The sequence below is a fragment of the Thalassophryne amazonica genome, chromosome 15 (assembly GCF_902500255.1).
Source record: "Thalassophryne amazonica chromosome 15, fThaAma1.1, whole genome shotgun sequence".
NCBI lineage: Eukaryota > Metazoa > Chordata > Actinopteri > Batrachoidiformes > Batrachoididae > Thalassophryne > Thalassophryne amazonica.
In genome coordinates this window covers 17,112,913-17,134,921 of record NC_047117.1, presented here as the reverse complement: position 1 = coordinate 17,134,921, position 22,009 = coordinate 17,112,913, and the positions used below count along the sequence as shown (strand labels likewise).

At 41.5% G+C, this 22,009-nt stretch overlaps 1 protein-coding gene across 1 annotated transcript in view; it reads left to right on the top strand.

Moving 5' to 3' along the window:
- sorbs2a (sorbin and SH3 domain containing 2a) overlaps nucleotides 1-22,009 on the top strand; it is a 141,537-nt gene that overhangs the window by 60,523 nt on the left and 59,005 nt on the right. The window contains exons 8-10 of the mRNA XM_034187772.1: nucleotides 12,718-12,844; nucleotides 14,009-14,184; nucleotides 20,250-20,495. Coding sequence (XP_034043663.1) covers nucleotides 12,718-12,844; nucleotides 14,009-14,184; nucleotides 20,250-20,495 — 549 coding nt within the window. The remainder of the gene's footprint in view (nucleotides 1-12,717; nucleotides 12,845-14,008; nucleotides 14,185-20,249; nucleotides 20,496-22,009) is intronic.

Sequence of the window (22,009 nt, the reverse complement as noted above, 5' to 3'; positions counted from 1 at the left end):
AGCGAGTGAAATTTTAGAAAGCAATGAAAGTTATAGAGAGGAAAAAAGCAGTACATAGTAAGTGTGAGTTAGACATGTGAGGGTTGTTGGAGAGCTTACCTCTCTGGGGTCCAGCAGTATTTTCCAGATTTTACCATATTTTAAGTTATTCCCAGTTAAGATACTTATAAGTTTATGCCCCTGTGTTGCATATTAAAATGTTCACACCAAATTCAGCTTTCACAATATGTGTCGCATATTTGTCAAGAACTCTGTTGAAATATTTTGGCTCACACCTTACTTGTGTGAAGCGCCTTGAGGCAACTCTGTTGTGATTTGGTGCTATATAAATGAAAATAAATTGAAAAATTGGCTCTAAATCTAAAAAAAATTAAATGCATTTTTCGAAAATCCTTAATCTTTATTGAAACTGCACCTTTATTCATGTGGATGAACTGTTTTGGTGCTACAAATGACAAAAGTTTTTGACTCATAAAAGTTCAATTCAGTTTGTTTATATAGCACCAAATAAGTTGCCCCAAGGTGCTTGAAAAAAGGGTAAGATCTAACCATACCAATCCCCCTGAATAAGCATGTAGCCAACAGTGCTAAGAGAAAAACTTATTTATTTTTATTTATTTATTTAACTTGAAATGATAAAGGACATCCTCTGGTGTTTTTTGAGGAATAAATCTCAGGACAGACTCAGAGGTGTGGCCACTTGCTTTGGCCATATAACAATAAGAAAGATCAAATAAACAAAGTTCAACAAAGAATTTTCAAACATGCAAAACAAGAACAGGTCTTGATTGTAGTCCTTCAGCAGTTGTTATCCAAAAATCTTCCCTGGTGGTATAGATACGAGGTCTATTAGAAAAGAAACCAACCTTTTTATTTTTTTAAAAAACTATATGGATTTGAATCATGTGCGATTACGTCAGACAAGCTTGAACCCTCGTGCACATGCGTGAGTTTTTTCACGCCTGTCGGTTGCGTCATTCGCCTGTGGGCAGGCTTTGAGTGAGCACTGGTCCACCCCCCTCGTCGGAATTCCTTTGTCTGACTTCTTCCTGAGAGACTGGCGCTTTGCTTGATCAAAATTTTTTCAGAAACTGTGAGATTGTAAAGGAGATTTTGTAATGAAAGACGTGCGGACGGATTCGCGCGTCGGCACCCAGCCGCTCATGGCGTAGGGCCACAGCAAAACACCTCCGTGTTGATAACCATTCGTAAGATTCAGGCGGTTTTCGATGGCTTTCAGTCGAATGAGTATCCGAGAAATTGTTTAACAGCTGGGCATGTTCAAACTTGTCCTGTAATGCTTCCAACGGAGGTGTTTTGCTGTGGCACCGTGCGATGAGCGGCTGGATGCCGACGCGCGAATCCGTCCGCACGTCTTTCATTACAAAATCTCCTTTAACAGTGGAATGTCCGGATAAACTGCTGATCCTGAGCTCTTCTGAAACTTCTCTGTTCTCTCACGATGTCCTGGGTCAACAGAGGCTTAAATTTGGAAGTTTTCAGCTCAAAACAGGCTGACGACTGCGGCTCGGGGCGCGGCGCACCGTCTGGCTCTATGGGCAGTCCTTAAAGCGACATTAACACTCCATAATCTCTCATCAGCCATTAAAATTTTCACCGAAAACCGTCTGAATTTCTCGAATGGTGTCCACTTGGATGTGTCTTACAGTTTCAGAAAAAATTTTGATAAAGCAAAGCGCCAGTATCTCAGGAAGAAGTCAGACAAAGGAATTCCGCCGAGGGGGGTGGACCAGTGCTCACTCAAAGCCTGCCCACAGGCGAATGACGCAACCGACAGGCGTGAAAAAACTCACGCATGCGCATGAGGGTTCAAGCTTGTCTGACGCAATCACACGTGATTCAAATCCATATGGTTTTTGAAAAAATAAAAAGGTGGGTTCTTTTCTAATAGACCGTATTTTGTGTGCAAAAGTAGGAAATTATGATGTCTATTAGAAAAGTATCCGACATTATTTTTTCAAAAACCATATGGATTTGAATCACGTGTGATTGCGTCAGACAAGCTTGAACCCTCATGCGCATGCGTGAGTTTTTCCACGCCTGTCGGTTGCGTCATTCGCCTGTGAGCAGCTTTGAGTGATGAGTGGTCCACCCCCTCGGCGGATTTTCATTGTCAGGAAATGGCGGAATGATTTGGGCTTTTTTTCCATCAGAATTTTTTCAGAAACTGTTAGAGACTGGCAGCTGGAAACCATTCGAAAAATGTATCTGGCTTTTGGTGAAAATTTTACGGGCTTCACAGAGAATAAGGACTGTTACTACAGCTTTAAGGACGGTTTTTAAGGACGCTCGGCGCACCGCGCTTCGTGCCACCATCGAGACCCACAAACCACCAGATCATTTCTAAACGGATGGCTCTGTGGAGCCGGGACCGTCGTGTGCACTTCTCTGGTTATCACAAGAGCTGGACATCAACCATTTCCGGCAGATTTCACTTTTAACAAGAGATTTGTCATGGAAAGCCGAGCGGAGGCTTCGCTCGTCACGACTGATTTGCTGATGGAGCAAGATAAAGGAACACCTCCGTTTTGGTCTCACAGGACGGCTTTGAGATGGCGTTCAGGACAGCTGTCTGTGGTTTTTCCATCCAGTGATTATCCGAGAAATTGTGGATGTGCCTGGACATGCCAGAACATGTCCTGTGAGGCTTCATCACGGCGTTGCTGTGCGCCATGCGGCACCGCCGCGACACGCGAAGCCTCTGCTCCTCTTTCCATAACAAAAACTCCTGTAACAGTGGATTGTGCCGTTCATTTCCAAACTGGACGCTGTGTTTTATCCCAGACGTCGTCTGACTAGCACAGGAATTGTGAAAAGACGTGGACATCAGCACTTTTCGGCACATTGAGACAGACATGCGGAGGAATTCAGCGCATTGCGGCGGTGCCGCATGGCGCAAAGCAACGCCGTGATGAAGCCTCATGGCACATCTTCTGGTATGTCCAGGCACATCCACAATTTCTCGGATAATCACTCGATGGAAAAACCACCGACAGCTGTCTGAACGCCATTTCAAAGCCATTCTATGAGACCAAAATAGAGGTGTTGATTTGTCTCGCTCCATCAGCAAATCGGTCGTGGACGCGCGACGGCTTTAAGGACGCTCGGCTTTCCATGACAAAATCTCTTGTTAAAAGTGAAATTTGCCGGAAAATGGCTGATGTTCCAGCTCTTGTGATAACCAGAGAAAGTGCACGGTCTCGGATCCATAGAGCCATCCGTTTAGAAATGATCCGGTGGTTTGTGGCTCTTGAAGCGCAGCGCGCCGAGCGTCCCTAAAGCCGTCCTTAAAGCTGTAGTAACAGTCCTTATTCTCTGTGAAGCCCGTAAAATTTTCACCGAAAGCCAGATAAATTTTTCGAATGGTTTCCAGCTGCCAGTCTCTAACAGTTTCTGAAAAAATTCTGATGGGAAAAAATGCCCAAATCATTCCGCCATTTCCTGACAATGAAAATCCGCCGAGGGGGTGGACGACTCCTCACTCAAAGCCTGCTCACAGGCGAATGATGCAACCGCCAGGCGTGAAAAAACTCACGCATGCGCACGAGGGTTCAAGCTTGTCTGACGCAATCACGTGATTCAAATCCATATGGTTTTTGAAAAAAATAATAAGGTCGGATACTTTTCTAATAGACCTCGTATTTATGAAAGTAAATAAATGAAAAATAAAATCACTCATCATTTCCAGCTAGATGCTTCTGGCTTCAGTCTATGCAGAAATGTCTAAAAATATCTGTCATTGGCTGAAAAGTGGACATCCTTCACAAAAAAGTCAATTTTCTCTGTTGTGGAGAACTTGTAGAACCTGGGAAGGAAAATAGCCACATCCACGTGTTTTTATGACATTATGCTTCATCAGTACGACTATATAAAAATGAAAAAGTGTTTTCAGGCTGACAGGCCCCTTTTTTGACTTGAACTGGATGCCAATGTCACCAAGTAGCCAACTAAGCTCAAAAAGAGTCCAAGTCTCAGATACTGGATTTGAAGAGTGAAGTCCAGATGATTGCTGGGTTCATTGAGTGGAGTCATTGAACAAGCCTGATGAGGATGCGTTGGATTCAGTGAACAAGACTACAAAAGTTTTTGATTGGAGGTTACATTGTTGTGAGGGTTTTTGTGGGACTGCAAACTCACCGTGTCACCTTTGAAAACACACCTTTTTTCAATGTTGTGTGTGTTATGCCTTCCATACGTCTTGGTGCTGATATCCAACCACGCTAACTGATACACTACAGTATGTATAAATGTTTGCATATTTATTTGGAGGTGGGTGTTCCACTGTATATTGTTACTGCATATCCTGTGTTTGCTGCTCTCCAGGATTTTGAACTAACAGCTTCTTCAATCCACAGTTTCATAAAACTATGCTGCAGCCTTGGAATACTTAAGTGTGGTTTCACTACAGCATTTCACCTTTCGTTAGCCTCACCTGTTACCTCCATACAGCTTTGTGACATGGCTAATAAGTGGTATCACTAAGCACTCTCCATCTCTCTCCTTTTTCTTTCAACTGGCTGTCCCTCCAACATTAGGGCCTTCCTCCCTTGACCCAACAGCACGGCATTCACCCTATCGCTGCCACAGTTCAGACTCACTGACTACCCATCAGAGCCTAATGTCTAAGGCTTTATCACCCACCCCATATGTCCCTAGTGTGGCTGGCAGCACATCTGGTGCAGTCAGCAGCAGGCCAGGCTTTACCACAGTCAGCAGTGTGAGCATCGGTGGCTGCATGTCGCCCTCCGCTTCCCCCGTGACCGTGTCAGCGCTCAGCCACTACTCTTCGTCCACAACGGGTCTGCTGGATGAGCTGCAGGATCTGTAGCCTGGACTCGCCTGATGCCTCACCCACACCATTCGCCCACCCTCCGCCTTGTCTCTGCCTCCACGTCCACTGTTGGCATCGATGATGCGCTAACAGCCCTCTGTGGCCTTCACTGCTGCAGCAGCCCTGTACTAACGTAATTATCCCAACAAGCGACTGTCGTAACACACATCATTAAAACAAATAAGGAAATGTTTCTTTCCCTCACATTTATTTGGAAAACTGAATTAAGCCACAAAAGTGTCATTAAATTACCTTCCCTCCCCCCCTTTTTTTGTTAAATATTGATAAACAGTGATATTGAACTATGTCATTCAGGGTACATCAGGATGCAGGTCGTCAGAGACCGCAACAGATGATTTTGCTGACCAGCACCACTTTTAGTAGAATTAGCTGATATTGTCTTTAGTCGCGGGCAGCACGGTGGCTTAGTGGTTAGCACTGTTGCCTCACAGCGAGAAGGTCATGGGTTTAGTTCCCACCTGTGGCCTTTCTGTGTGGAGTTTGCATGTTCTCCCCGTGTTTGCATGAGTTTCCTCCGGGTGCTCCGGTTTCCTCCCACATCCAAAGACATGCGGGTTAGGTGGATTGGAATCTTTAATTGTCCGTAGGTGTGCAAGTAGGTGTGAATGTGTTTGTTTGTCTGTTTGTGGCCCTGTGACAGACTGGCGTCCTGTCCTGGGTGTACCCCGCCTTGCACTCTGCTGCTGGGATAGGCTCCAGCCCCCCGCGACCCTTGATTGGACTAAGCAGTTGAAGATGAGTGTGTGTGAGTGTGTCTTTAGTTGCAGTGATAACCTGCATCCTGATGGTTATTCATGGAACTTGATTGAGCCCACTACCACTAACTAACTATTACCTTCCATTTAGTTATTTTCAGCACATTATTATATGTTTGTAATCATTACAGTTCTGTATGTGTAATATATGTTTGTCTTTGGTAGATGTGTCTGGCAGCCTCAGTGACCCTTCATATCAAAACATTCATGACCTGACAAATCATTTTATGGATAAAATGTACAGCAGAGTGATATGCCCATATGGCCCTGTCGCACCTTGATGATTAGCCAGCATATGCCGACTTGTGAAAAATTTCACAAATACACTGGCTAGGTCGAATAAGTCATACAGCTGTCACAACATGACTCTTGAGCCAGCGTATGCCGACAGCCCCATTTCCACCGAGCGGTCCGGGTCATCACGGTATGGTATGGGTCAGAACAGTTAATTTCCACCACCAGCAGAACCCTTTTGTCTGGTAGACAGAGCAGGTAGATGCTGACATAAACATCATCGAGAACACAAACTTTCACATGGCCTCACCCCTCCACACGGAGGCCAAACAGTAATTTAACATTTTTTAATTTAATTTAATTTTTGTCTTGGTGGATCATAGTATTTATTTTTGTATGCAGAAGAATCAACTGATGCCTTGGTAAACACTGATATGAATGCATGAGGTGCTGTGACTCTTTCCACTTTTAAAATAAGTTTTTTGTTTTGTTTTGTGGCAAAAAGCACCAATGTTTTCTGGTTCAGGCTGAGAGACAAAACACAGTGACTTTGTTTAAAACACTGTGTTTCTTCAGCCACGACAAGGAACTAAAGTATTTTCAGATGTCGTTTTCCAAAATCTGGATGCTTTATGTGGATCAGTTTTCATCAGGCTGTGATGATTAATCTTACTGAAATAATGTAACAGGTAAGATTAAGACTTTATATTTACTCTGTGTGTGAATGATTTTAATATTTGAAACAGTCTGAACTGTTCGCATGAGGATTGCAGCTTTCAGTTGTTGAGCCAATCAGTAGACAGCATCAGTGGACAAATTTCAACTTATGAGTAACTTAGAAATAATGTGTGTCAACAATCGCATAACTTGCATACAATTTATGGCCCGCATATGCAGGACGTATCAGCCATACGCTGGCACACGTCAAAAATATTATGCATGCGCAAAATTTTTTGATGAACTCGCCATACTACGACATATACCAGCGTGCTTCAACGTGCTCTTAACTTATACAAAACTTACCCATAACTTAATTTATTTTATTTATACAGCACAAAATCACAACAAAACTGCCTCAAGGCGCTTCACACAAGTAAGATACATAGAACCCCCTTGAGCAAGCACACAGGTGTCAGTGGTAAGGGAAAACTCCCTCTGAGGATACGGAGGAAGAAACCTCAAGCAGACCAGATTCGTGGGGTGACCCACTGCTTAGGCCATTCCAACTGTTGCAAGGTTTTGACAAAGGTTTACCAAGTTGAAGAAATGGAAAACCAAAATAGCATCAAAAACAAAGTGCATTATTGAGTTGAGCACACAGTCATTGGCGCCACAGGCAGGGTGTCGTGAGATAAGCCCAGTGCCCTGGGGTGCAGGGTCAGTGTCCATCCATCACCTTTTCAGTGCACCACAGCATAAGCTGTCCTCATGGAAGACTGCATTCCAAAAGAAGACTGCAGTGGCTCATAGATGTCAGCCTCAGCAGGGTGGTCCACGAGCCACTGCATCAGCTTCAGCCAGGGCATTCTCATGGTAAGTCCACTGCCCTGTGATGTTCAGCCGTCAGCTTTAAGTGGTGTCTTCTGTGCCTCGGCAGAATCAGTCCGCCGGAAATAACTGCACCTAAAGTATGAATTCACCAACAGTAAATTGACAGGGAGCAGAGAGAATACTAAGGTGATCACTGGCAGATAGCCCTGAGCTTCACGAACAGACCCAGAATTTATAGTGCAGCAGATAACTGAAACAATCCTGCAAATGGTGATACAAGCACGAAAGTCGGCACAAATACTCCTTAGACATTACTCTTTTGAAAAAAACCGACTAGCCACTTGAATTTTCAATAGGCGACCAGGTAGGGGTCAATTGAAGAATTGCACAGGGGTTAAACTTAAAATGCTCTAATCAAATTGAAAACTACACTACATTATTTGTCTGATCATAACGATTCCAAAAAGGTATAGTTTGGACTATCTATGACTGAATGTTCAGGAGTTATGGGGTAAAAACTGCGAAAATGGTGACAAATGTCAGTTTCAGTTTGTACAGGGGTCAAAAGTTAAGGTTCCTTCAATTTTTTACCGCATAACTCCTGTCAGCCTGTCAGAGAAGCCTGCACAAACCCACTGCTGCCCATTGATTGGCTCATCAGCAAAAGCTATAGTCCTTACATGACCAGTCATACAGTTCAACTGTTTCAAATCTTAAACCATTCACACACTGAGTAAATATGAAGTTTTATTCTGACCTGTTACGTTGTTTGTCGGATTCATCATCATAGCCTGATAAGACATTCTTGTTTTGGAAGAATGGGTGTGAAATTCCTTATCATGAATTTACTAAAGAAATGCTGCGTTCTTAAAGAAGTCCTTCAGTGTTTTTCTGCTCCAGGTGTGATTCTCAGCCTCAACCAGAGAACTCCAGTGCTTTGTCCCATCAACAAAAAAAATAAGTTATTTTAAAAGTTAAATATATTCCCGCCAGTGTTCAGCCATTTGACGTATCTTCAGCATTCTGCTCGTGATGAAAATAAATCTCATTTCATCCACCAAGAGGAATAACAAAGCATAATAATGACCTGAATAAATATATTGTTTTTAAAGTAGTTCCTCAATGTTTGTCTGCTCTGGGTGCGTTTCTCAGCGCGAAACATGAGATGATAGCGCATCTTTACGCCAACAACATGCAAAATATACGACAGGCGGAAGTGAACCTCACTGGGTCGTCTTTTTTTGTCAAGGTCATTGGAGGTTTGCAAATTGACACGGTGCATTATTGCCACCAACTGTTTGGGCGTGGAGCATTAATGGAGTGTGACATCCTCACTGGGTCATTATAAATGAAAATCTTCTCAAGAAGGAAATAAATAACTGTAGTAACCGGTTATTATTTTAAATACATGGTTCTGTTCTGGAACATGAAAAAATTTGAAGTTCCTGGTTTTCGTTTTTGTTCCACGAACTGATTCAAAGCCTTGATATAAACGTCTGACCACAACTGTATATTTCAAACTAAAGTAAATATACGAATCACTAGCTTGGTTGGAGACCAGAAAGTATTGGACAAGATAAATAATTTGTTTTTGCGATGTACTGAAGGTGTTAAGGCTTATCTGAATGAACTGGCTTTGTTCCAGTAATTTTGGAGGCGACTGTAAACTGTGCTGGGTGATTTAATCCAAATATTTAATCTTTAAAATGTTACATTGGCATGAGGTTGCAAAGTAATCAGTAGTGCTGTTCTGTCTAATCATGAATCTTTGATCTGATCATGCAAGGCTTTACACTAAAACTCCTCTGTTTTTGTCAAATGGAATGATTTGTTAATGCTGTGGTGATTTGGAGAGTGTTCTTCAAGAGTCTCAGCTCCTTGGTCTTTTGTATATATCACAATCACAACTAATTTTCAGAAAGGTATGTGTGAATCTGAAAGAAATGTCTTTGCCACAGTTTCAGCCTCTTAATGTGGTTAAGTGTATCCCTTTCCTGCACTAACTGTTCTTGTACTGAGGAGTAACTTGGGTTCTGTGCCTCCTTGTGAATCTCTCTTTGTGGCTACATTCCAATTACAAGGCTTGAAGCCTAAAGGATTTTTAATTTATTTTTTCCGACTTTAATTTCAATTGGGGATGGGGAGCTGTAAGATGCCCTGTTTTTGTCATGATGCATCACTTTAGAAATTGATCTACATCTCACACGTGCAACAACAACAAAGAAAAACTGTAACTAGCACGTGATCATGACCAAAGAATCTCAGTACTACTAGTTTGTTTCAGAATAAAGCTGGAACAGTCATATTCTCTGAGCCACTGGCAGATTATTGTGAAACATAGAAGCTATACAACCCCTGGCAAAATTGTGGAATCACTGGCCTCGGAGGATGTTCATTCAGTTGTTTAATTTTGTAGAAAAAAGCAGATCACAGACATGACACAAAACTAAGTCATTTCAAATGGCAACTTTTCTGGCTTTAAGAAACACTATAAGAAATCAGGAAACAAAATTGTGGCAGTCAGTAACGGTTACTTTTTTAGACCAAGCAGAGGGGGAAAAAAATATGGACTCACTCAATTCTGAGGAATAAATTATGGAATCACCCTGTAAATTTTCATCCCCAAAACTAACACCTGCATCAAATCAGATCTGGTCGTTAGTCTGCATCTAAAAAGGAGTGATCACACCTTGGGAGAGCTGTTGCACCAAGTGGACCGACATGAATCATGGCTCCAACACGAGAGATGTCAGTTTGAAACAAAGGAGAGGATTATCAAACTCTTAAGAGGGTAAATCATCACGCAATGTTGCAAAAGATGTTGGTTGTTCACAGTCAGCTGTGTCTAAACTCTGGACCAAATACAAACTTGGGAAGGTTGTTAAAGGGCAAACATACTGGTAGACCAAGGAAGACATCAAAGCGTCAGACAGAAAACTTAAAGCAATATGTCTCAGAAATTGAAAATGCACAACAAAACAAATGAGGAACGAATGGGAGGAAATGGGAGGAAACTGGAGTCAACGTCTATGACTGAGCTGTAAGAAACCGCCTAAAGGAAATGGGATTTACATACAGAAAAGCTAACGAAAGGCATCATTACACCTAAACAGAAAAAAACAAGGTTACAATGGCTAAGGAAAAGCAATCGTGGACTGTGGATGACTGGATGAAAGTCATATTCAGTGTGAATCTCGAATCGGCATTGGGCAAGGTGAGGATGCTGGAACTTTTGTTTGGTGCCGTTCCAATGAGATTTATAAAGATGACTGCCTGAAGAGAACATGTAAATTTCCACAGTCATTCATGATATGGGGGCTGCAGGTCAGGGTTAAAGGCACTGGTGAGATGGCTGTCATTACATCATCAATAAATGCACAAGTTTACGTTGATGTTTTGGACACTTTTCTTATCCCATCAATTGAAATGATGTTTGGGGATGATGAAATCATTTTTCAAGATGATAATGCATCTTGCCATGGAGCAAAAACTGTGAAAACATTCCTTGCAAAAAGGCACATAGGGTCAATGTCATGGCCTGCAAATAGTCCGGATCTTAATCCCATTGAAAATCTTTGGTGGAAGTTGAAGAAAATGGTCCATGACAAGGCTCCAACCTGCAAAGCTGATCTGGAAACAGCAATCAGAGAAAGTTGGAGCCAGATTGATGAAGAGTACTGTTTGTCACTCATATTAAGTCCATGCCTCAGAGACTGCAAGCTGTTATAAAAGCCAGAAGTGGTGCAACAAAATACTAGTGATGTGTTGGAGAGTTCTTTTGTTTTTCATGATTCCATAATTTTTTTCCTCAGAATTGAGTGATTCCATATTTTTTTCCCTCTGCTTGGTCTAAAAAAGTAACCGTTACTGTTTGCCACAATTTTTTTCCTGATTTCTTACAGTGTTTCTTAAAGCCAGAAAGTTGCCATTTGAAATGACTTTAGTTTTGTGTCATGTCTGTGATCTGCTTTTTTTTTCTACAAAATTAAACTGAATGAACATCCTCCGAGGCCGGTGATTCCATAATTTTTGCCAGGGGTTGTATGCTAAAACTGCATTTACACATAACGACAACAAGTCACAAATGCCACGAAGTATACATTCTTGGTCGCTGATCACGAATGTGATGATTCGGGGCAGAGGCATCAGGTGTCCTCAGGAATTGCTGCAACCTGTTACACTGCGTTACGATTAATGGCACGTGTTGCTGGAGAATTGTCAGGAACAATTACGCACGGTCAGGAATAATGTTCCACGCTGTTGTGCACTATTATGCGTAAAAGCGCATTATGTTCTGTCACGTTGTGAATGAGGCAAATTGTCTCCACACACATCCCCATATTCATCCTGCTGTCAGCTGCAGAACAATTCAGATCACTCCCGTTTGCTCCTCAAAATCCACAGCAGAAGAACTTCGTGACTGCATGCTTAGTTGGGCTCTCTGCCATGGAATGGTGCAGAGAGGAGGAGGAGACTGAGAGAGCCAGATGTGTGGCTTCACGCCTCTCGTCTCACTCGTTTTTCCAAACATCAGGCACATGCAGCAGCAGGTGGAACACCTGCAGGAGAGTGCTGAGGAGCATTGGAACAAAACTTTTAACCGACTTGGTGTCACTGTCCTCCTTCAGCATACTGCAGCAATGAAACTGAATGCAGTGCAACAGGGTTTAATTGTGCACATGTCAAAGATGAACTCTGTCTTGCTCTATTAAGGATCACCGCTAATCAAGACGGATCAACGCGCTCAGTTGCGACCTCCACGATATGGAGGTGTTGCGTGACATTCATGGAAGATTTTTTGACAGCCAAAAACATGCTCCATGAAAATCACGAATAACACGCACTATTAAGAAACCTATTCAGATGCTTTAAGTCACATTACCAATGTCAGGAATGTGCCAAGAATGACACAAAGATGACATTTGTAATGCGTCTTGCCTATGTGTAAACGCAGCATTAAATGTCATCAGACAAAAACATCAAAGTTAATTCCAGACCATTTTCAGTGCGATTGTGCTGTCAGAGTTCAAATATCACAGCTCTCAACACACATAAAAGGGGACAGCAAAGTTCAGTGTGGGTCATTTCAGCCTGTAATGAATGTAGCCAGTATTTCTTTCCTCACTTCTTAACCCTTTAAAGTATTCCCGTTTTGTAGCAGTTTAACTAATATGGAATTGATAGAACTAACACACAAATATTTTGATTTTGATTTGTCCTTTTTTAATATTTCAAGTCTTTCTTTAATGTTATAGAGCTCCCACGTTTTCTTCCACAGTAAAATGGATGAAAGTACGTTTTGCTAGCATTCATAATTGCTAGTACCTGATAGTTTCCGTCTCTCGCTTTCTGGGTCATTTTTAGGGTCAAGTCCTGTCTCATGCTATGAATGGAAGTAGTGGTCATCCACAAAGGTCCCTTTCTCCTCCATCCTATCCTCCTCCTCCCACTTCACTCCACACTGGGCTCCACAGACAGAGTAGGAGTTCAGGTGAGCCATTTCAGTCTCATTCAAAGTGAGGACACTGCTGCCTGTGAGGATTTTAAAGCAGGAGTTATTTATTTATTTCCGGTCTGTTTGTTTCAAGCATAATAATTATTTTACTCCTAGTTTTGGGATGCACCTTCATATTACTGTTACCAAACTGGTTAGTAGAACCAAATGAAATATCTGTTAATAACATGCCTTGTCAGGCTGTGTGACAAGGTACATCTTTAGGACGCTATAAAAAAGTCTTTATAGTCTAATGCTAATGTGAGCAAGCTAGGCTAAGATGTGCACATTATTTAGCCTAACGGTAATTGTCTATATGTACCTGCCTATCAAACATTTATTCACTAGTCACCTCCTGTGGTTATTCAGCTTCCTTTTACTTTAATCACTGGTAAATTTTATCTCTGCCATTCAAAGATTTGCATAATGTTCAGTGGAGGACACAGTGAATTCAGAACTGCTATTGCAAGCAAAATATATTAGTTTGCAATGTAAAAAAAAACAGTGTTAACCAGTTACCATTATTTTAATTTTCAGTTTCAATTTTTCAATTTATTTTCCTTTACATAGCGCCAAATCACAACAGAGTTGCCTCAAGGCGCTTCACACAGGTAAGGTCTAACCTTACCAACCCCCAGAGCAACAGTGGTAAAGAAAAACTCACTCTGAGGAAGAAACCTCAAGCAGACCAGACTCAAGGGGGTGACCCTCTGCTTGGGCCATTCTACAAACATAAATTACGGAAACAATTCAAGAACAATTCACGGACGAATATACAAGAATTGCTGTTGGTGCACAGGACAGGAGGGTCGCCAACACAAATACAACTCCCATCTCTGGATGGAGCTGCACCTTAAACAGAGAAAAAACAGAATCAGGCATCAGAAAGACCAAAAATACTGTATAATTTGCCGGCATTAATGAATGTTTGTTTCTGTACATTATGCATCCATAATATTTGTCTCTGTACTTTTTGTATGGTTACATCAGACCTGTGTACCTTTAATTAATTTGTGTTTTATGCTGTGTTCTATTGTTTTATATAAGTTGTGATATGTTATATTTTCATTGTGAAGCACTTTGTGATTTTTATCTGTGAAAAGTGCTATATAAATAAAATTTACTTACTTACTTACTTTCCTCTTGTGTCTTTCTGTCTAGAAGGCAGCGAGTCGGTTACCAGAGAATCTGTGGTGTCGGGCCTCACAAGCCTCAGCAGCACGGTGCCCATTGCTTGCTTCTCTGAAGAAGAGAAAAGGGTTTCTGTCATAAAAGCTCCTCATTATGAAGGCATTGGCCCTGTGGACAAGTCTGGTATCCCTATTGCCATCCGCACGGTAAGGTCCAACATGACCTGAACAAAAAACATTTCACAATGTGGTGTCACACAGGAGTGTCTTTCGACTCTGTCTTTGCTGTCATATGTGATCAGTCCCCTGAGAGGAGATAGTACTCAGCTGTCAGGTGCTTTTGGCCCCCCCCACACTCAAAGGCCTTTCTGTGTCTCAGTCGCTCTGTCTCAGCGTCTCTTCACTCTCCCTCTGTATTAATTTAACGAGCTGAGACGAGGTTTGTTACAGTACTGCAAAGTCCTACCTGGATGCTTTTCAGTGTCTGTATTTAGGTGCCTTGTGTATTTAACATTACTCAGTTTTAGATTTGTTCATGTCAAAAGTGGCTTTAAAGAGATGTGCCAAACAAGGGAGCAAAAAAAAGAAAATAGAGTGAGAAATACAGCCAATGTACATTCAGAAAAAGGATGTAAAGGAAAAAGCAGGAAAGGAAAAACAGATGTGCCGTCATGCGAGCAGACAAGCATTTTGTGGACCTGTAGTTGGTAACCGTGGAGAGTGAAGTGATAGTTGGCCTGCCTAAGTTACATTCACAGCTATGTGTGCTCCCTCACTGTGGGCCAAACTGCTTCTTTGACCAGACTGTAGACACACTGTTTGGCAAGACTGAATGAAGGAAAGATTAAGTTTCTCTGCCATTTGAAACCTCAATGTTGAAGTGGCTGTTGGATCTATAGTGTGTTTTTGTGTGTAGAAAAACAAACATACAGGGTTTCTGTAGATTTGCCAGGCACAGTATGACAAGCTCTCCTAGGTTTGGAAACATGTTTGGCTTGATTGTGCCCCGTGACCCAACCTTTCCAACCAAAGTAATTGTTAAGTACATTATGTCCTCCTATCCATCCTTCCATACATGAGTCCATGGACTTTATGCGGTCTTTCAGACACTGCTAGTCGCACTGTCTTAATTGTAGTGTTGGTTGAAGTACTTCATACATAGGCTGTAATGGAACCCATTGCCAGTGTCTGTAGTGTTACCATGGTAATGACTAAAGAAAACAGAATTCACCCACTACTCAGGTTGTAGTAAAGATTGAGGCTTGAGAGCAGATTTTACACCTAAAATAATCAAACCCCAAGTTTCTATTTGATTTTTTTTTATCATTTTTCCTGAAAATGACCAATAGTTCTTATTTTGACTTTTGACTGATGATTTAACCACTCACTCTATTTCATAAGAATTATACAATTCAGTAAAAAAAATTGCATTAACCATTTATGAATTATGACAATTTGTATACATAGTGCCTCAGTTTTCAGTAGCACTGCAAAAGCATTGTTACAGCCACAGAAGCCTAAAACATCTTTATGGCCCAGTCACACAGCAACTACGATTCCTGAACGAAGGGGAAAAAACCACAAAGTCACAATTCGTGGCGAAAACGTTGATGAATGAGCTGACAAATTCCCATCACCGAATAGCCTGCCAATCAAGAGCGCAAAAGGAACGGAGGAGGAACGAGACAAAACTGAAGCTAACGTTGACCTCGGCGCTTTAGAGGAAACGTTCACGATTGCGTGAAAGAAAGACAGCTAAGAAACAGCGATCACTCACCAGCCCAGTAGGTGGCGGTAAATGGTGCAGGTGAGCCACAAACGTTTGAAACGTCCATACATAGTTGATGAAACGTTCTTAACGCTATTGTTACTGAAAACGTTCAGTTCATGTAGGCTTTAGTTATTGATTCGTTCAGCTGTCGTTGGGTTTGTTCAATACGTTGGACTTGTGAGGTTGAACAAAGGGCACATGAAGTTGAACGAAACGCTAACGTTACAAAAACTTATCAAATGCTAAGAAACTGTCAAGAACAGTAAAAAACAAAAACAGACAAATTGAGGTTTTCGGCAGTATTTGTTCAAATTTTTTGACAGTTTAAAAATCCTGGCGAAGCGCCCGCTGCATGAACGAAGCTGAGGAAAGGTTAAATGATGTCAACAAAAGCCAAGATTTCGTTTCATTTGGGCTCAGTAAGTTCAGTGTAAGTACATAATATAATTGTAAATACATTAAAAATACATGCATGACACAAAGTGAAAACACTTATTTCCATTGTGGTCCATTTAAAAATCAGGTGACAAAATAGAAGTAATAAAAATAAGATATAGATAATAATAAAAATAATGATAATATAACACTGTATATGATAACAAGAACCTAAACAATTCCTAAATACATTAAGACAGTAAATTAACATAACATAATGTAATTAACAGGAAAAAGGGTTGAGTTCTTCTAAAAACTGTTGATCTAAGGTTCTAACAAACATTCTGGACTCTCACATCATTCCAACTCATTATAGAAACTTTACATAATTTATTACCACCCTTGAAAAAGGTCAGCTGCCTATTTTATAAAGACTACTCAATCTAGAGCCCGTGGATCCAAACGCACTATTTATATTGATTATCTTATTATGTTTACTCTCCCTGCTGGTAATTGTTCGGTAGGGATGGGTATTGATAAGATTTTATCTATCGATACCATTATTGATTCCGCTTATCGATCCGATTCCCTTATCGATACCTCCTGTGAATTTTCTGTGTACTAAAAGTAGGCTTTACAGGTTTTCTGTGTCAACAACATTTTATTGAGTCTTAAAGTAAATAAATATGAAATTGGTCACTGGATCCTTAAACTCTGGACATAAATAAACTCTACATGGTGGCTCCTTGATCTCTGAACATAAATAAAAATAAACAAAATCTGTAGTTTTTGTCAAAAGTATTTCCTTTCAGACATTATTGGCATGAATGTCTTTCCATACATCTGAGCTGAACTGTTGCAGCTGGCTGTGCTGCACGTCAGGATGTAATTCATAAAGAATTACAGTATTACTGCGTTTGGAAAGAGGTGTCATTTTATTTAAAGCGGCAATTAATTTTGAAGTTATTTACTCTGACCAGACTCTCTCGGCAGAGAGCCACACAGCGTTTGCAGCTGTGCCAACGATTCTTGTTTCTTGACTGCAACAAGACCAGAATCCCAGTTGCTGACTTTAATCCACACAAAAGTGACAAACGATTGACATATTTAATGGCTTTGAGAGGGGTTAAGAAGCGGGCTTGCCGCTTCTCAAAAGTTATTACTATTATTGCTGCTGTTCTATTATTATTATTAATATATAAATAGAAATAAATAAAAATTACGATTTTAATACATTTGACTCTTTTACGACAGCAAACACTGAGCCATTAATTATTTTTCGGAAAACAAATGCACACAAACGTGCTGAGATGCGAACAGCTAATGCTAACTTTAACATTGAAAATGCCATAAACATGCTAACGCGTTAGCATCTGTCCCATTTTAAATTATAAAATACATCTATCAACTGTTTCAGAAGGCCATAATAGGGTTGGTTTAACATAAAAGGGTATATATTACTCACAGACATATGCTCTTTAGGGTTTTAGTGGGGAAAAAGTGAAATAAAACAAACCAAGAGCCAGCGGATCGAAGCATTGCTTCATTGGTTCACACTTCAAAACACCCTCAAAAACAATGGCCACTCTGAAGGACCGATAAGGGAATCATTAAGTAAAAACTATTGATATCAGCACATCGAATCATTTCTTAAGGATACCTGAAAAGAACAAGCGGCGAGTGTGAGAAGCGCTGGTACAGTTGTATGTAAAAGTTTGGGCACCCCTGATGATTTCCATGATTTTCCTTTATAACTCATTGGTTGTTTGGATCAGTAATTTCAGTTAAATATATCATATAGCAGACAAACACAGTGATATTTGAGAAGTGAAATGAAGTTCATAGGATTTACAGAAAGTGTATTAATAATTCTTTAAACAAAATTAGGCAGGTGCATAATTTGGGCACCCTAACAGAAAAAATACATCAATATTTAGTAGATCCTCCTTTTGCAGAAATAACAGCCTCTAAACACTTCCTGTAGCTTCCAGTGAGAGTCTGGATTTGATATTAATAATTGTATGAATGTTAGTTTAGAATAGAAGCCCTTTATTGTCATTATTCAAAGTGTACAGTGACACTAGAGAGCGCTTCTCCCGTGTCAATGCAAGCAAAGTAAAAAAAACAACCAAACAAAAAAACCCAAAAGGTATAAGTAGCTATAAGTATAAAATCCTGCAATGAAAATCTCTATGTACAAATATAACATTAGGATATATTTATTTATACTAAAAACACACATATGTATTTACATGCAATTTACATTTTTCCCATAGCCAGGTATTGCAATGTTGTGATGAACTTCATCTCGGGCGTTATTACGTTACTACGTTGCGTGGGAAAAGTAAGCTCATTAATGATGAGGTCAACCACAAACGTTATCTCTGTACGATCAAGCCGGTAGCATGTTACTGAATCACTGTCATTCAACATACAGTGAATATCTCTCCTTCCTCTCTGTCTTTTCCACCATCTTCTCTGCTTAAGACACTCTTGGCTTCTTAAAAGTCCTCCTCCCTACTCTTAACAGTTTGGATCCTTAAGAGCTCTCTTAAGACCGAAGGTGCTTTGTGAACATTTACCTTACCAAGGGAAGATACTAAGAAATGTCTAAGAATTTGAGGAATTATAAGATTTTTCTTAGAATAGCGTCACTAGGAGCTACTTTTAGCCTTAGGGTGCTTCATGGATACGGGCCCAGATCATCTGTGAAGTCACCTGCTGAGGTGACCGCCAGCAAGTCAAACCTGTATCGTCTTGGCCCTTTATGCTCACCCCTGCTATAGAACCACATAAAATTAAATTTAATTTGCTCTATTGCACAAAGCATCAGGCTGTTGTATTGCATGTGCTTTGCCTCCACTTTTCTTTTTCTTTTCTGGCTGTTTGCATTGTGCGTTGATGTTTTCATGTGTGCGAGTAAATGCATGTGCATGTTCTGCCTCTGTGAACACCTGCCTGGCTATGATTCCTCAGACAGCGGAGGGTACGCTCGCAAAACTGTGGCCTTGTCACTCATGCTCTCCCCCATGAAGAGAGTCCAGAGCTCACCCAATCTAGCCACAGGTACTAACTCTCACATACACACTGCAGTTTAACACAGTATAACAAAAGCACACAACAAAATACTAAAAACACCAGCCACTTCAAATGTATGCTGAGTGTAACGGTCAGTGCAGACAACCATGTTGGCGCAAAGTGCAAGGTAAGTTTAACTAGTCAGTGTGTTGCTAACTAAAACTCCATTTAGCTGTTGGCAGTGTGGAGCAGGGAGTGAAGCAGGTGTTTCTTTCTTTTCAGTATCTCCTTCTGTACTTGCACTGAAAGTCATATATCCTCTTGTACTGTTCTGATCTGGCACTGTGTGGGAATAAAAGACAGAGTCCATACTGTGTTAAAATTCTGCCTAAGTTTGTGATTGTCCTGGCTCAAATATGAGATTTTGGCTTTCTGTGTTTTTGTGAACAGACCCACCAGAAGTGTGCAGTATTTGTTTATATTAGGGCTGAAATGATTAGTCGAGTAACTTGAATAATTCGATTACAAAAAATGTTTGAGGCAAATTCTGTGCCTCAAAGCTCTGTTTAACATTGTAGTACATATGCCAGGCCTGTGTGTGGCACTGTAACATCCCCAGAAGCAAAACAGAAGAAGACAAGGGCATGCATAAGCAGTGTAAAAGCTAATCAATGTAGAACCAAAAGCTACAGCTTTCCAATGTGTCACACAGAGTAAAATAAAGCCTTTTAAGAGAAAGACAGTCCACACTGATCATCTGAAATAGAGGGTTTTCATGTGATGTATCGGTCACGTGATTTTGCACCCCTGCGGCCATTATGGATTACGACACAGTGGCCGCTGTGATACATTACGTGCATTTAGTGAACAATTGCAGAAGCTTCAGCAATGGTCAACTTTTGTGCTGTCATCAGTTGTTCAGACAGGTGATAAAAATGAGACAGGTTGCTCATTTTACAGGCTGCCAGCAGTTATTGTGCATCAAGCAGAGTGTTACGCGCTTTCTAAGCGACACAGAGAGTCCTGGCTAAGCAGAATAGGCAGAGCAGATCTGAAGGAAGCTTTAATATGGCCAGAACCAAGCAGACCACCCATAAATCCACCGGAGGAAAAGCTCAGGAAGCAGCTGGCTACCAAAGCCACTCGGAAGAGTGCTCCGGCTACCGTCGGTGTGAAGAAGCCTCACCGTTACAGGGCCGGCACTGTGGCGCTGACAGAGATCCGCCGCTACCAGAAATCCACCGAGTTACTGATCCGTAAGCTGCCCTTCCAGTGCCTGGTGAGAGAAATCGCTCAGGATTTCAAGACCGACGTCCGCTTTCAGAGCTCTGCTGTGATGCCCTGCAGGAGGCCGGTGAGGCTTACCTGGGCAGCAGCTTGCGGATCAGCAGCTCGGTGGATGATCGCGGCGGATCTCTTTCAGTGCCATGGTGCCGCCCCGTAACGGTGAGGCTTCTTCACACTGACGGTAGCCGGAGTGCTCTTCTGGGCGATTTTGGTTGCCAGCTGCTTCCTCTGAGCTTTTCCTACGATGGATTTACGGGTGGTCTGCTTGGTTCTGGCCGTATTAAGTTTACGCTGTAAAACCGCCAGCCACTTCGTTACATCGTCATTAAATTCACTATCCCTTATAACTACGGATCCACTGAACCAACTGCTACACATCGATCACGATAAACAGCTTTAGCTCAAGGATTTAAAGGCTCGTAATAAGCTTTCATCCTCTCCATTTCTTTCATGCGCCAGCATCGTAGTAGTCCACAATGGAGACATAACTAATCGGTAACGTGATTGAAAACCCTCTATAGTCTGATTGCACTCCACTCTGCGTGGGGAGTGACTATTTACCCGGAGGCCAGATACAGTCGAAGTTTGCTGCTGTCTCTTTCTGCCCGGCGTGAGGGGCTGAGCACTCCCCTCACACCGTGCGAGTCACAGCTCTGTCTCCGGCCACACTGACAAGTCTCTGAAAGCAGATCCTCTCAGCAGATGTACTCTTTTTGCTTGTTTGGGCAACACACAACACTTCACAAACATGGTAACTTAAATAAAAAAAAAAAAAAACAGTGACTGTGAGGCTTGCTTGTTCAACCTCCATCTAAATTGCGGAGAAAGAAGGTTTAAAAGAAAAATTCACGCAGGGACCCAGTCCATCAACATCCCATCACCATTTTAGCAAATTGTCAAGACTTTAGCCCGACCATGGTGCCTTATTCAGCGGACGATTGGGCAAATAGACATTTTGACATGGCTTTGCATCCCGGCCGCTGGGCGAATAGACTCGGCCCTCTACGTGCATTTCAAGTCAAGTTTTCATCGACAGGGTGCAGAGTAGATTTATCATTGTGGCTTTTGTCGAAAAGCTGCACTCCAGAGACCAGTTTTTCACAGGCTGTGCTCATGTTCACATGCAGCCTGACTGACTGAGGACACTGATCGCCTGCGCTTACAGTCCGGTGTCAGGGGAGGGCTGAGCTGAACTCCTGACACCTGGAAAGCTCCAAAACTTGTAAAGACATGAAAAAATAATTACCCAGGAAAACAGAAAGGGATACACTAAATTTGACAATCTGCGTAATGGTGCAGCGATATTGTGCCATTGCTTAGGGAGAGCCCTGGACTGGTGATGATGTTTAAAAACGCACAAGTACTTTTTATCCGATTACTCAGTTAATCTCCAGAATAATCGATAGAATACTCAATTACTAAAATAATCGATAGCTGCAGCCCGTTTATATTGAAAGTGTTGAACTTTTTGAAAGAGTCACTTACCTCGACAATGACATTCATGTCTTGAGGACATTGGCCTTTGAGATTTTGAGGACACTAGAGTAAGGTGGTTATGCTTGGTTATGCTGAAACCTTTGT